Raw genomic sequence first — 14,167 nt, forward strand, 5'->3', positions numbered from 1 at the left:
TCTTGTAAATAAGATTGAATGCTTAACATTTTTTGTTCTTATCATACCCCGAATGGGTATAAGTATAAAAGGTACCACAAACTTTATAACATTCAAAAGGAAACCATCGGATACCAAAAAAAAGCTATAGATACTCCACTACACTTTTTAATATCCTTTGAATATTTTTTCCAAAAGGTCTAAATGGTGATTCATTACTAGGTCCATACTAACGAAAAAACACAGAAACTTCAAATTTAAGGGGTCAGTAGGGTAATCGGGGCTGTTTTTTGACAATTTTTTTCATAGAAATTTTTATTCTACAATAGAACTTTTTTCACATATCTCGAGGTATATCGTGGAGTATATAAACAACAATTTTTCAGAATTTTTGGATGACATCTGTCGGAGAAAAAGCTGGGTGAATGAAATGGTGGGACCCATTTAATTCTTAACAAGTATGTGAATGGTTATCGTCTCTACCAGAATCATGAAAAAATGTTGATAAATAAAAAAGTAATTAAGGTTTTTTTTTTAATTTTTTTTATGTTTTTTTTTACATAAATTTTGTCATAACATTGTCAATAAATTATAAAAATTATGAATCTGGTAGAGAATTTAGGTTTAGGTTTTAGGTTTGAATTTAGCAAATCGGTTGAGTAGTTCAACCGGAATCATGTCTGCCAGTTTAAAAAAGTGTCTTTTGAAAAAAAACAAAACGCGTTTAAAGTTTAAGGTGTGCACTCCGAGCGCTCCGAATGTCGAGCGGTATTATTATTATTTTTGGTCCTTTTTCGAAACCTTCGAATGAAAGAGTGGGTTTCTGCATTAGTTCTAAGGGTATAAACGAACAGAAAATGCAAAAGAAAAACCTTTTTAAAGATTACCCTACTGACCCTACTTAATGGGGAATGTTTATTATCATTCGAAAAAACATTCTTTGGAATTTCTTTTTTGAAGACTATCTTTTTCATATGCTATCCATACTTCAATTTATTTAATATTTTCAAATGTCGCCCAGATTACGAGCTTCAACTTCAGACATCAAATGGTCGGGTTATCATGGCGCGGGAATGGTCGTCATTGATGGTTCACCGGCATCATTTTTGAAGAAATATGGACCGTTGATATCGACCCACAAGCCATATCAAACCGTTGTTTTGTTAACGATGAAATGGCAGCTCCTGAATGTCATCACGTTTCACATCGTCCCAAATTCGGCAATTTTTCTTGTTTACATACCCATTGAACCATAAATGGGGATAATCGCTGAACAGAATTTGGTTCGAAAACATCGGATTTTTTTAGAACTTTTTAAAAGCCCATAGAGCAAAGCGATGTCGCTTGGGAAGGTCGAGCGGCTTCAGTTTTGGCACAAGCTGTATTTTGTATGGCGCGAAATGGACTCTCTACGCCCTTCTTGTACAGTCTAAGCTACGGCTTAGTACTTAGTTACTCAATAGGCCAATTAAGTTGATCATAAGTTCAGCGGAGCCCGCGAAACACAATTTTACAGAACGTGAATTTTCTTAGTAAAGTTGCACGATTTGTAAACCGTAAGTCCGTGATAAAATGCCAAGCAATACTGCAAAAATAACATGACAGCTTGACACGAAGTACCTTCTTACAAAGCCGTTCTGAGACAACTTCTAATTTTAGAGCTTTATTTTTTCGGTTAATACACTCTTCACAGCACCATTTGGAAAATCTCGATTAATTTAAGTGGTCCACACACAAAATACATACCACCGACTTATCAAACAGCCCCGTGGTAAATTTTATAGTGAGTAATACAAGTATAAACAAGCTTCTCCTTTGTAGCGTGTCCGCGTTTATCAGGCGCGTGCTAGCGTAAATACCGTGAATCGTTGCGGTAGCTTCCACACACATTTTTTTTAACTCATAACGCAGACTTGCATTGTAATGTAGGTGCCTTTGTAGTCTCGTATCATTCATCAGCATAACAACATGACACAATCAGCCCTGCTGAATTGACAATTCGTACATTTGTAACATTGTTGTTGTTGTTGAGTATGCAAGCAATGTTGTAAAAGCTTGTCGCCTAGCCTCATGTTAGGTTTGGCGCTCTGGGAGTCAGATAACAATGTCTAAATAACGAAGTGAAACGTTATGTTATGACTAATATGCACTTTATTTGTATATTTATATTTGCTATTGTATACAATCAGTATGTAAACATATCTACCTATAAATTACAGTAACAATAAATAAACGTGATATATACGTTTTTACCGATTGCGAATTTCAAGAATTCACACCAAAGTGACCGGTAGGAAAAGGGAATTTAGTACGTGAGAGTTGACAAACTGTTTCGCCAAATGAGGGTAGATTGAGGATGACTAACCCCTTAAGCATTACGGACCAGAAGGAAAGGGAAACAAGAAATGTTACCTTTGGATGCACGGAAACTAAAGCTGGTTCATTTAGAGGTTCCCTACTTTTTGAAGAAAAAACACTGAAACTTCCAATTTAATGGGAACGTTTATTATTATTCGAAAGAGTCTTCTTGGGCATTTATTTTTTGAATATTATTTCTTTCAAATGTTGGCCGCGGCTTCGTCTCAGATCATCCATCCGTTGAGTCTAATTTTCGAAGGCTCATTCGAGCACTGGCGAATGACACTCCTGATGTTTTTTGTTCCAAGTTCTGATTCGAGCTGGATTGTCTACATACACTTTAGATTGTACATATCTTCACAGGAAAAAGTCTAACGGTCTAAGATCATATAGTATGATCTTGTTGGCCAATCGATCGGCCCAAAACGGGAAATTATCTGCTCACCGAATTGTTGATGCAATCAGTGAGAAGTGGCGCCGTCTTGTTGAAACCAAATGTCGCCGAGATCACGAGCTTCAATTGCAAGCATGAAATAGTTGGTGATTCCACCGACCCAAAAACCGTTGGCTTCTCTGGATGACATGGCAGCACAAAGCGATGTCTCTTGGGAAGGTCGAGCGCCTTCAGCTCTTGCACAAGCGGTATTTTCTACGCTTTCAATTTAAGATCTCGACGTAGAATGCACCAAGGCGTTCCATACGTCAGTCCGACTTTCTGCGAACGGTGCCGAATCGACTCTCCACGGTCTTCGGGTACAGTCTTAGCTACGGCTGTTTTATCTTCTTCACTCCTTGCTAGTTGTGATCTTTTCGGTCGAATATTAAGCAATTATTAATGCTGCGTCTCAAGATGGGTGATACTCAGTTTGCCGATTATATTGATCATAAGTTGAGCGAAGTGTGTAAAACACATCCCTTACAGAACGTGAATTTTCGTAATAAAGTTAAACGTTGTTCAGGCGTAAGTCTTTCTATGATGGAATGTCAAACAATACTTTGGAAAAGTACCTTCGCTTGGATCACACGTTAAAATACCCATAACAAATGAAGCAGTTTTTCATTTAAGAACTTGATTTTTATAGATCTATATAAATGGCAGCTATATACTGTAGGGGTCAGATCTGAAAATTTTCTACGCAGACTATAGTGTTGTCTCCAATGTTTTATTCTAGAACTTCGTGGTAAACTTAATATACCATGTTTAGGGTATAAAAAATTAAAATATCTGACCTCCGTTTTATGTTCCTTCGTGGAGACCCTTGGTGAATTTAATTCTGAGAAAGGTTTGGTTTTTTTCGGTTYGGTTCGGTCTTATATTCAAAATTGTTCGAAAACATTCGTCATTAGAATCTTCAGTCAGAAGTTGCAAACTTTCATCTTCCTTTATGGAAGAAGTTTGCAGATTTTTTCTGATATTTATCCTGACACAGAATAGGGTTTCGAAAAAGTCGAATGTGAGCATTTCCTCCACGTTTTGTATCTATTTTCGCAACGTAAATGAGAAGGAAGCACATCTCTTAACTAAAAAAAAAATATTCTTAAGCTTCAAAATCACATTGATTCCAGATCCCAGACATTCACAACAATCCACTTCTTTAGGCCAAATTTAAGGATTTACTTAATGTAATCAATATTCTCCGTTTTCCCTTAACAGCCTTTACAGTTCTTTCCGGTTAGTGATTATTATGTGGAGATATTTTTACTCAAAAGTCACACTGTTCATGCTTATTATCTGTGTTATTCATAGCTTCTTATGTGTATTTATTTTATGTCAAAATTCACTTAGCTTAGATGAGTCGATGTCTGAACTATTTTCTTGTTCCATAACGTTCAATATAGCTCAGAAAGTGTACGAAGTTTCCACGAATATTGAGACTGAGGCAGGGACTTTATATCAAGTCAAAAACTGCTCGCTCAACTGCATAATTGATCTACTAATGGCCATCGCTTCTGGGCGATTGTTTAATTCAGTTGATAAAACTATTTATAGTATAGGTCCGTGTTAAGAGTTCAGCCGTAAGGGTGCAGTTCATAGTAGATTATTCCCTGAGAATCCTCCAGACACATCGCAGAAGCTTCGTGATCCCGGCGTGGCTCACTGCAATTCGACTATGAACATATTCCTATACAACGCGAGATACGGATTATTAAAGCTCACAACGAGTATTGGAAAAATAATGAATTTCTTTTTACTAGACCTTCCCTGATTTATCAAAAACGTGATAGAAAGAATATTACCCCCTTAAATATATATTAAAACCGAATAATAAACTATACTTTACCCACAGATATCTGAATGTGCTGCCCGGGGTGGCGAATGTGACGAGACCAAAGGTCGCCCTGTCTGTGGCACAGACGATCAAACCTACCCATCGCGCTGTCATTTATTGCGTGCACAATGCAGCGGTTATCAAGTGAGTCTCAAGTATCGAGGACACTGCAAAGGTGAGTCAAGTAACAACCTAAAAGACACGATAAAAGAAACTAAGCACTTTTTCGTTTTACTGGCAGCTTGCAAAGAGGCACGTGAATATGCGCTCAAGCATCGGTCCAGCGGTCCACCGAAATTCATACCACGCTGCAAATCGGACGGCACCTATGCGGCCGTGCAATGCCTAGGCGATATGGGTTGTTGGTGTAGCGATATCGCCGGCAAACCCATCGAGAATACATCGGTCCGTAATGGCAAGCCCAAATGTCGCGAATACACCAAGGCGAATATACGTCGATCACCGTCACGTCACGTGAGTCCAAGTCGTCTCCGGCGCACGTGCACCGCCATCGATCGTGCTGCCTTCAATGCCAATCTCATCAAAGTCTTCCAAAGCGAATACGTGCGAGCGGGACAGCTGAAACGTGGCCTGTCCGGCAAAACGGTGGAGGGTGGCGAGGGTGCGTCCAATGATAAGTTGGTGCTTGACTGGAAGTTTACCTACTTGGATGTGAATGCAAATCAAATGTTGGACAAAAATGAATTCCGCGAACTAAAGAAGCTCGTCAAGCGGGTGAGTTGCCATATACATACTCGTACATATATATATATTTTTTTTTTTTTTTTTCGAAGGGGGAACATACATATATATATGTATGTCTATAAATGTGTGTGTATGTGTTTCTCAATTTGTTGAATGAATGTAACCGAGTACATTGTCTCTTTGGCTGAATTATTATTATTTTTTAATTATAAATTCTTTGCACAGGCGGTGAAGCCGAGACGTTGTGGACGTGCTTTTGGCAAGTTCTGCGATTTTGATGACGACGATCGATTGACACTGACCGAATGGAATGATTGCTTCTCGAAAGATGAAATTAATCGTGAGTGCTTTTTTTAATTTTTGTTTTTGCATAGCATTCGGTCTAACGAAGTCATTACGAACAGTTATTTTTAGGTTACTATATTCATATTGTTCGATTACATTGGATTATAAAATTAACACACAAAAAAGTAATGAATAACAATCGCGAATTGGAGGGCAGGGTGAACTCATTACAATTTTCATTGTTACACATCACATTTCTGCATGAAAAGTGCTAATTCCCAGAAATTCTAAAACTGAGATACTAACTGAATGTGAATTTATGAGATAGGGCTCAAGGTATGAATGCGAGTGCTTAGTTTTATGGGCTCAATGCTATTTTTCATGATGAATGATTTTTTGTTATTGTAGTTGTTGTAACCATTAACCAATTATCCAGACCCTGCTTAGGAGAAAGCAATAAGTTAGCTGTCCTCGAAATCACTTTTACGTTACGCCAAGGAAGCGAACTGTTTCGACAGGTTCGAACCAAATGGTGGAGATGGATTAAGTGACTTGGTTTCATTGGGCATGCAAAGAGGTGTTTAGTGGTATGCAGAGACTCATTGCACGCATGGGGTTTTGCATGTCAGAGTCCAGTTATTCAGAATTTTAACCTGCTATAATACTGAGAAGAAAGTTGAGCAAGAATCACTCTGGTTTCACAATTCCTACTACAGCCTGTTCTACCATATCAGAATTGAACTAGATTTCACCAAGTCAAGTTCTTTTATTTCGCGGATCTATCACTGTTTAGATCGATGGATAATAAGTTAATGAAAGATTGGTCAGGATCTTAAATTAAACATTTAGTATGGACAACAGGTTTCCCGTTAGTTATCCAACTGTTCAATATGTAGGCAAATGGCTCACATTGGTTAGACAAGTTTTATTTTATATTTTAAATCAGTTACCGTCGATAATTGGCAAACTCCATACCAAAAGATTTTTACCGACTACCTTGGTCGCCGCATCCATTTAAAGTTTCAAAAACTTTACAGAATCTTCAGAGAAAAGTAACAAGTATATATCAAAAGGTTTTTTCTGGTTCCAATTTTAATCAATTATTTGACATTTTATTATATGATAGGGCAGAATTTCACATAGTTTGAAAATATATTTCCAGCCGTTTTTTGTATAATATATAAAAGTGATATAGACGAGATTCTGATACACAAAGCCATAAACGAAACGACCTGTCAAACTTCCTTAGTAATTAAAAACAAAGCATTTACTTTTTCCGTTTATGACGTCACGAAACGATGTGTTTTTCTGCCAATGCACTCCAAAACAGGAGCAGAACGAAATGGTCGTAAAATATATTTCGCTTATCTCAGAAACCAATGAAGGAGCAGATACCAATATTCATGACATTTTTAGCAACGATTTTCTTTTGCTTCATAAGCTTAATAGAATTCTTGATCTTCTACACCAGTGCAACGAGTGATAGGACATAGGAATTCGTATAGTTTGACATGGCGTATGAGTAATTTTAAATTTAATAAATTCTGTGAAATATAGCTAAAATTTCGCATACTATTAAAATAAGTAAAAGCGGTGAATTCGGTTGCACGGAAGTTATATTACCCTCCACAAATGAATAATACGCTGATCATTATATATAATAACAAGTCCGTTCTTTTCGAAAGTAACTTTATTAATGATTCCAATTTCCAATCCTTACATCTCGAAAGTTAACATAATGTATGTAAGCTTAAAACTAATGAGTGCAAATCTTCACTGTTGTTGTTATTACTATTTAAGGAAAGAGTGAATTTAGTTTAATAAAGATCAATTAGCAAGTATGGAAATTATGAAATGAGAAAAAGAGATATGAGAGGATAAGTAAGACAGGTAAAGAAAGAATGAAGAGAGAAGTGTATGTTGTTGGTAGTGGGAGTATTGGTATATGACTATATATATATATATATATATATTTGATCCACAAGCTGTATTAATGGGCATTTCAGTCAATTGGGAACTCTCCCTCATACCTCATTTTTCAGACCTATGGCACTCACACCTAGATAGTAAAATACCAAACTATTTAATTGGTTTTGAATGGGCATTGAAATTACATTTGCTTGCATTTTTTTAAATAAAACTATTTTAATGATTTACTAATTTTTCATATTTCCCTACATAACAAATGCATCCACATATAATTACATCAATATTCCATTCCATCTTATGTACTGACTAAATATTACAGTATGTACTCGGTGCAAGTAACACTTGCCTCTAACTTATGTCTATTTATTAAACAATAGCTGTCTTTAATTTGTCCAGCTTTGGAGAGTAGCGAATCGAATACACTATACCATATTTTCAAACGAAAGGACAGCTCTTGTGAGGTAACCCTGCGCTAACATGTCATCTGACGCCTACGCACTTGTATTACGACTATTTCCTGGTGGATAAATTGTGTGTTTTTTTTTTTTTTGTTTTCTTGCCTCTAATAAAAGTTCTAGAAACCACTTAGATCACAAACCTAATACTATTGTAATTGTAACAGGTCAATTAAAAATAACCCGAGCTGACGCATAGATAGCGCTGCTAGAATCAAATCCATATGATTTTTTGTTGTAACTTTTTTTATTGTGAGATAATGAAAGCAAGGGAATTTTGCGTATTAGAAAAATATTGAGGTTTTGGGGTAAAAATGCTGATGAAGACGTTATTTGGAGGGGAAATCGACCGTTGAAAAGTCAATATGAGAAGGTGGGTGAAGGTGGCGGGAGTTGCTGATTCGGAGATGTTCAAGCGCAATGAACCCGTCTTTGTGAATAGATATGTGACAATAGATGATCAGTCATTTCACTCCGAAGTCCAATCGACAGCCAACCGTGTGGACAGCATAGGATGAACCCGCTCTAAAAGGGTTGAAAGACGCCGCGGTCGGCTGGCAAGGTGCTAGCGTTTTTTTTTGTGATGAGCTTGAAAAAAGAAGGATCATCAACAGCGACCATTACATAGCGTTATTGGAGAGTTGGAAGAATGAGATGGCGAAAAACAGCCGCATTTGAAGCATAAGAAAGTGCTGTTTGTCCCAAGACAATTCACCGTGACACAAGTCAGGGAAAATGACGGCAGAAATCCATTAATTGGGTTTCGAATTGCTTCCGCATTCCGCAAAGTATAAATCGTACAACAAAAATGGTACCGAAAAGTTGAAGGGTCGCTATAATCAGTGTATCACCCTTGAAGGGAACTATCTTGGATAAAAACAACGAATTTTCTAAAACAAAAAGGTTTTTTACTATGCTAGGCCGGGGACTTTTCAATTTACCTCGACCCTATTACAAGTATACAAATAACGAAAAGAATTAAATGGCAATAAACTTTTTGATGTTTTTACGGAGGGGTCAGGAAAGGGCCATGTAGGGTTCGGAATTAGTGAAAAAGTGAGTATGTTGCAGCCGTTAACATAGAAGCATACTATAAAGAAATTAAGAATAATAGAATAAGAAAGCTTTTATTGGGCTCGGGTAAAACAAATTAAGTTTCTTCTTAAGAGTTTGGGTAAAAAAGCTAAGCTGCTTCTATGAAACACACCTGACATAAAGCTATACGATTTGCCCATCATATTACAAATGGCAGCACTTTGTTACTTAACTTTTATGTTATTAAAAAACTAATTTATGGCTGAAAGTTAAACTTGACATATGTATGTACATTTGAAAGTCGTTATTGCTACTTTAAAATCTTGAAAAATCTTTTTTTTTTATTTTATTGCCAATGAATATTAAATATATACCATGTATATACACGGATACGCATTTTATTTATTAGTTGCCATTACCGAGTATCTACTGTATTATAATTCAATTTCATTTTACATATTTACATTGCAATTGAAATTCCAACTGCAGGTCATTCGGCTGCTGAAAATAAGAACTATGCCGTTAACAGCATCTCCAGCAACAGCTACCAGGGCTATATACCACAACAACAACTGCCGCAAAATAATAACAACGGCAATAATCGGCATGCAATGCCACCCTATAATCATCAAACATCACAAATACATTTGAATAATCACAAACAACAACCAAATCATAATATATATAATAATAACAATAACAACAACAATTTTAATTTAAATCGAAACGATAATTTGAATAATATCAATCATTCATCGAGCACTTTTGACGATTTGGAGAGCGAAAGTACGGGCGATGAAGATGAGAGTGGTGGACTGCATGGCGACTATGAGGATGAAGACTACGAGCAGGAAGATGGCGGTGAAAATAGCGATACGTTACGCATGCTAAATTCAACACGTATACATTGTACGTACATACATACATGCATGCACGCATATATTCACATATTAACACACATACATATATACACATAAAGGGTGATGCATTTCGAGGTGCCTTATTTTTTTAAGAAAAAACACAGAAACTTCAAATTTAACGGTCAATATTTATTATAGTTCAAAAGACCTTTTTTGAAATTTATTGTTTGAAGATTAACTCTTTCAAATGTTGGTTGCGGCTACGTCTCAGATGATCCATCCGTTGAGTTTAATTATCGATGGCTCTTTCGAGCTTTTCGATTGGTAACTGGCGAATGAATCCGCGATTTTTTGCACCGAAGTTTGATTTGAAGCGAGATTGTGCGCATAGAATTTAGACTTTACATAACGCCACAGAAAAAAATCGAACGGTATGATATCATCCGATTTTGATGGCCAATCGACACGACTCACGGGTATTCTGCCAAAAAGGCTATTGGAAAAAGCACCTCTACTTGGATCACCCATTATGTAGGAAAGCATGCAACTACACATACGTACACACCATGTATTAAACTGTCGAGTAAATAAATTATCTTTCAATAATTTCTTAAGCCATTTTTAAACTTTAAGACTAATTTTTTGCACGACAACAACAACAACTCTTTCATGCTTAACACTTTAAACGAGTCTCGTAACATTTTCTATACTAACAAACCACTCCATAAATTCATACACATATACATACATACATACATATATTATATAAACTTATGAGTGACATTAAGCCTTATAATTTCCGGGTGTTGGTTTTTACAAAAAAAAAAATCTTCAACAAAATATATAAAAGTATTTTAAATTATTGCATGCACAAATACTTAAACAACAAAAACAAAAATATCTAAAATTAACAATATCCAATAAAGGGCCGAAAATTCTCGAGGATTCCAATACAAAGTTGGATACACAATTGAACGAGTCCGAAAGCGAATCCGAATGTTTGGCTGATCAAAAAGCAACGCTCGAAGAGCAACGCGTAAGTACAACATATTGCTTTAAGACTTAAAAAATATATTTATACATATTGGTGTATACCCCTAGCATGGCGGCACACTTTTCTATGTGCCCGAATGCACTTCGGATGGCCGTTATCAGCGCGTGCAATGCTATCGCTCTACACCGTATTGTTGGTGTGTGAATGAGGATACCGGCAAGAATATACCGGGCACAACGGTAAAGGATAGACGACCACAATGCGATGTCACCTATGCGGCACCGCGACCTATGAAAGGTTGTCCGGAGCCAAGAAAAGCCGTCTTTCTGAATGATCTCAAAGAGTTCTTGAAGACACATATTGTGTCGACTGCTAGTGCCGGGTAAGTGAAATTGAAACATTCTTAAAAAAAATTGGAATAAACATCAGTAGGGATATTGAAGACAAGTGGGAAAATTTCTAATGTCGCAAAATTTTAATTAGCACAAAGTGGATCGCAAGAGGTCTTGTTCACTATTCGGCCTCAGAATTTCCCTAGTTGTAGGGGTTCTAACGTTAAGAATCTCTGCGGATGTCAGTTGTAGAAGCTTTTTGGAGCTCTTGTCCGCGGCTGTTTTGTTATTTTCATTAGGGGCGTTTTATATGTGGCGGGTCCCAAACCCAGCGCACAACCCTGTGGAGAGGATGTTTCGCCTTCTCACTTTAGCTCGTCTTCAAACGGATGTTCTTTGGCTACCCAGAGGATACTTGGTCTAGGACCGGAAGTCGTGAGCTGCTTGAGTCATATGTGAAAGAATCGTTTCTGGCCACTCCCAAGTGAATGGCGATCAGAGAACTTTCCTCACTTGCGTGAACTTCTAAGGCCACGAATAATCTCACCTAGACAGCTAGCGATGCCAGTCCATTGTGATACCCAGAACTCCTAAGTGCGGATCAAAAAGACCGTCGCATTTCAACAAAACGTCTAGAGCCATCCAGAAGCCAGACTGCTAATATCTACTCGAGCCAATTCGCCAGATCCTTAGAACGTACGACAATCAAAATGGTGGTACATAATGGTGGAGAAAGTGTCTAGATGTTTGCAACACATCTTCCCCCTAGCAACTTTGACAACTTGCGTCCTCAAAATCTTTAGCGTTATCTCTTGAGTGCCAATGAGACATTGTCGAGTAAGGCCATGTGAACCTTGCTAAGGACTACCACATGCACCATTTACGTACCACTCTGGATTAGATTTAAGAGCTATCATTTCATTCAGAAAAACCAACGGTTTGATGTGGTTTGTGATACCGGTGATGGCGACCGCCATGATAACCGACTATTTGATGCCTGGAATTGAAGCTCGTGATGTCGGCGACATTTGGTTTCAACAAGACGGCGCTACTTCCCACACATCGCATCAATAAATGGATTTATTGAGAGAACACTTCGGTGAGCAGATAATTTCACGCTTTAAGCCAGACGATTGGCCACCAAGATACACACCGTTTTTTTCTGTGAGGATATGTAAAGTCTAAAGTATATGCGACAAAAAACATAAAGCGTGTCATTCGTCAGTTACCAGTCGAAATGCTAAAACGACCCATCTCAGACGTAGCCGCGACCAACATTTGAAAGAGATAATCTTCATTAAAAAAATGCCAAAGAATGTTCTTTTAAATGATAATAAACATTCCTCATAAAATTTGAAGCTTCTGTATTTTTTTTTTTCTTAAGTAGGGAACCCCGAAATTGATCACCCTTTATATTATAATAACTTCCGGCAATCGTAGACAGGGACAGTATCGAAAACACAAACTTTTCACAATCCAACACAACCTTACTTTAAACCAAATTTTTATCTGGTGTTAGAGAATTATTTCGTGACTTTTAATATAATATTTTCAACTTCATTGGGGCACTGAAAACTGACTTTTCTATAATTTTGCCGCACTATATATGGAATAAAATAATTATTAATATTGAAATATGCTTCTCTTTCATACAGCGGTAATGCGACCAAATGGGGTTCGGAGGACGAGCGTATTGCGACGTTGAGCTTCGTCTTGCTCGATAAAAACAAGAACAAAGTTTGGGAGCGTAAAGAATGGAAGACATTCAGAGAGATGGTGATCAGCTCGAAGTAAGTACAATAGTATTATAGAAATTCTCTATACATATACATATACATGAATACAAAAATACATATCTAGATAAAAAAAATTCATATGTATATGTAAAAAATTGTAGAACGCTACGTAAATGCGGCAAAAAGATGCCACGGTACTGTGATGTGAATGGTGATAAGAAAATAACGCTTACCGAATGGTTGAATTGCCTGCAAACACAGCGCAACGAAGTGCAGACAACATCGCAGAGTTCGACGGAAGCCAGTAAGTAACTGCATCTAGACATTTTCCTTCGTTAACATATGCGAAAAATAATACCTTCAAAATTCAATTTTCCTTTTCGTTTCTTTGTTTTTGCAGACGTGTCCGTAACGTCGAAGCCTTTGAAGCTAACTGGCTCCAACCCGCTGGAGCAATATCTTAAAGATTGACAGCGTTGCCACAACAGTGCGAGCATTTCGTCGAGAATTATGTTTTTTTTTGTTTGCTTAAATTTTTAGTTTAATTTTTGTTTTTGTTTTTATTACTTTTTATTTTTTATCATGAGCTGGTGTTTTGCTTTATTGGAAATTTGCATTTTACGTGATAGTGATGAGATATTCTTACTATTAAAAATACACATATTTATGTATGTATGTATGTATTTATGTTTTTAACTGAAATTAAAATCGAAACAAAAAATCATTAATATACTTATGTAACTAATGTTAGTTGTGAGCTTAAATTGTAAGTGTAAGCAGTAAAAAAAAAGTGTTTTAAGTCAACAACATATACCGAGCAGGCAGTTTGTTGTATGCATGTATTTTACACTAAACTTTTGTACATATTATATTTATATATATACATATATTTATATTTATCGCTTAGAGTAAGTTCTGAACTACTTTGTATGCTAAAAATCTTAGTTTCTTAATTAAATGCACACATATGTACACACATCTGTATGTATGTATATATGCATGCGTAATTGTGCTTTAGCATAGTAATACCTTATATGTACTAAATACATACTGTATATGTATGTATAAACAGCTAATTTATTTTAAGATTTTATTAGTCTCAAAAGTCTGTATGTAATGTGGAATAAATATAATATTGTGCACAGCAGATGTTTCATTGGATTTTTTTGCTCATTTAGTTTTTGGTTTTTAGTGCGTTTAAATTTTAAAGGTTTTTTTTTAATAAAATA

At 36.5% G+C, this 14,167-nt stretch overlaps 1 protein-coding gene across 4 annotated transcripts in view; it reads left to right on the forward strand.

Annotated features, from left to right (window-relative positions):
* LOC108968829 (SPARC-related modular calcium-binding protein 2) overlaps nucleotides 1-14,078 on the forward strand; it is a 38,933-nt gene extending 24,855 nt beyond the window's left edge. For 3 of the 4 annotated variants that reach the window (XM_018933122.1, XM_018933124.1, XM_018933123.1), the window contains exons 3-11: nucleotides 4,626-4,782; nucleotides 4,849-5,342; nucleotides 5,538-5,652; nucleotides 9,506-9,925; nucleotides 10,803-10,912; nucleotides 10,978-11,252; nucleotides 12,858-12,992; nucleotides 13,100-13,242; nucleotides 13,339-14,078. In XM_018933122.1, coding sequence (XP_018788667.1) covers nucleotides 4,626-4,782; nucleotides 4,849-5,342; nucleotides 5,538-5,652; nucleotides 9,506-9,925; nucleotides 10,803-10,912; nucleotides 10,978-11,252; nucleotides 12,858-12,992; nucleotides 13,100-13,242; nucleotides 13,339-13,409 — 1,920 coding nt within the window. In that variant the 3' untranslated portion in view covers nucleotides 13,410-14,078. The remainder of the gene's footprint in view (nucleotides 1-4,625; nucleotides 4,783-4,848; nucleotides 5,343-5,537; nucleotides 5,653-9,505; nucleotides 9,926-10,802; nucleotides 10,913-10,977; nucleotides 11,253-12,857; nucleotides 12,993-13,099; nucleotides 13,243-13,338) is intronic. The other variant, XM_018933126.1, reaches the window with a different exon arrangement.
* The last annotated feature ends 89 nt before the right edge of the window (nucleotides 14,079-14,167 follow it).

Source organism: Bactrocera latifrons, unplaced genomic scaffold (genome assembly GCF_001853355.1).
Source record: "Bactrocera latifrons isolate USDA-ARS-PBARC rearing strain unplaced genomic scaffold, ASM185335v1 scaffold_23, whole genome shotgun sequence".
NCBI lineage: Eukaryota > Metazoa > Arthropoda > Insecta > Diptera > Tephritidae > Bactrocera > Bactrocera latifrons.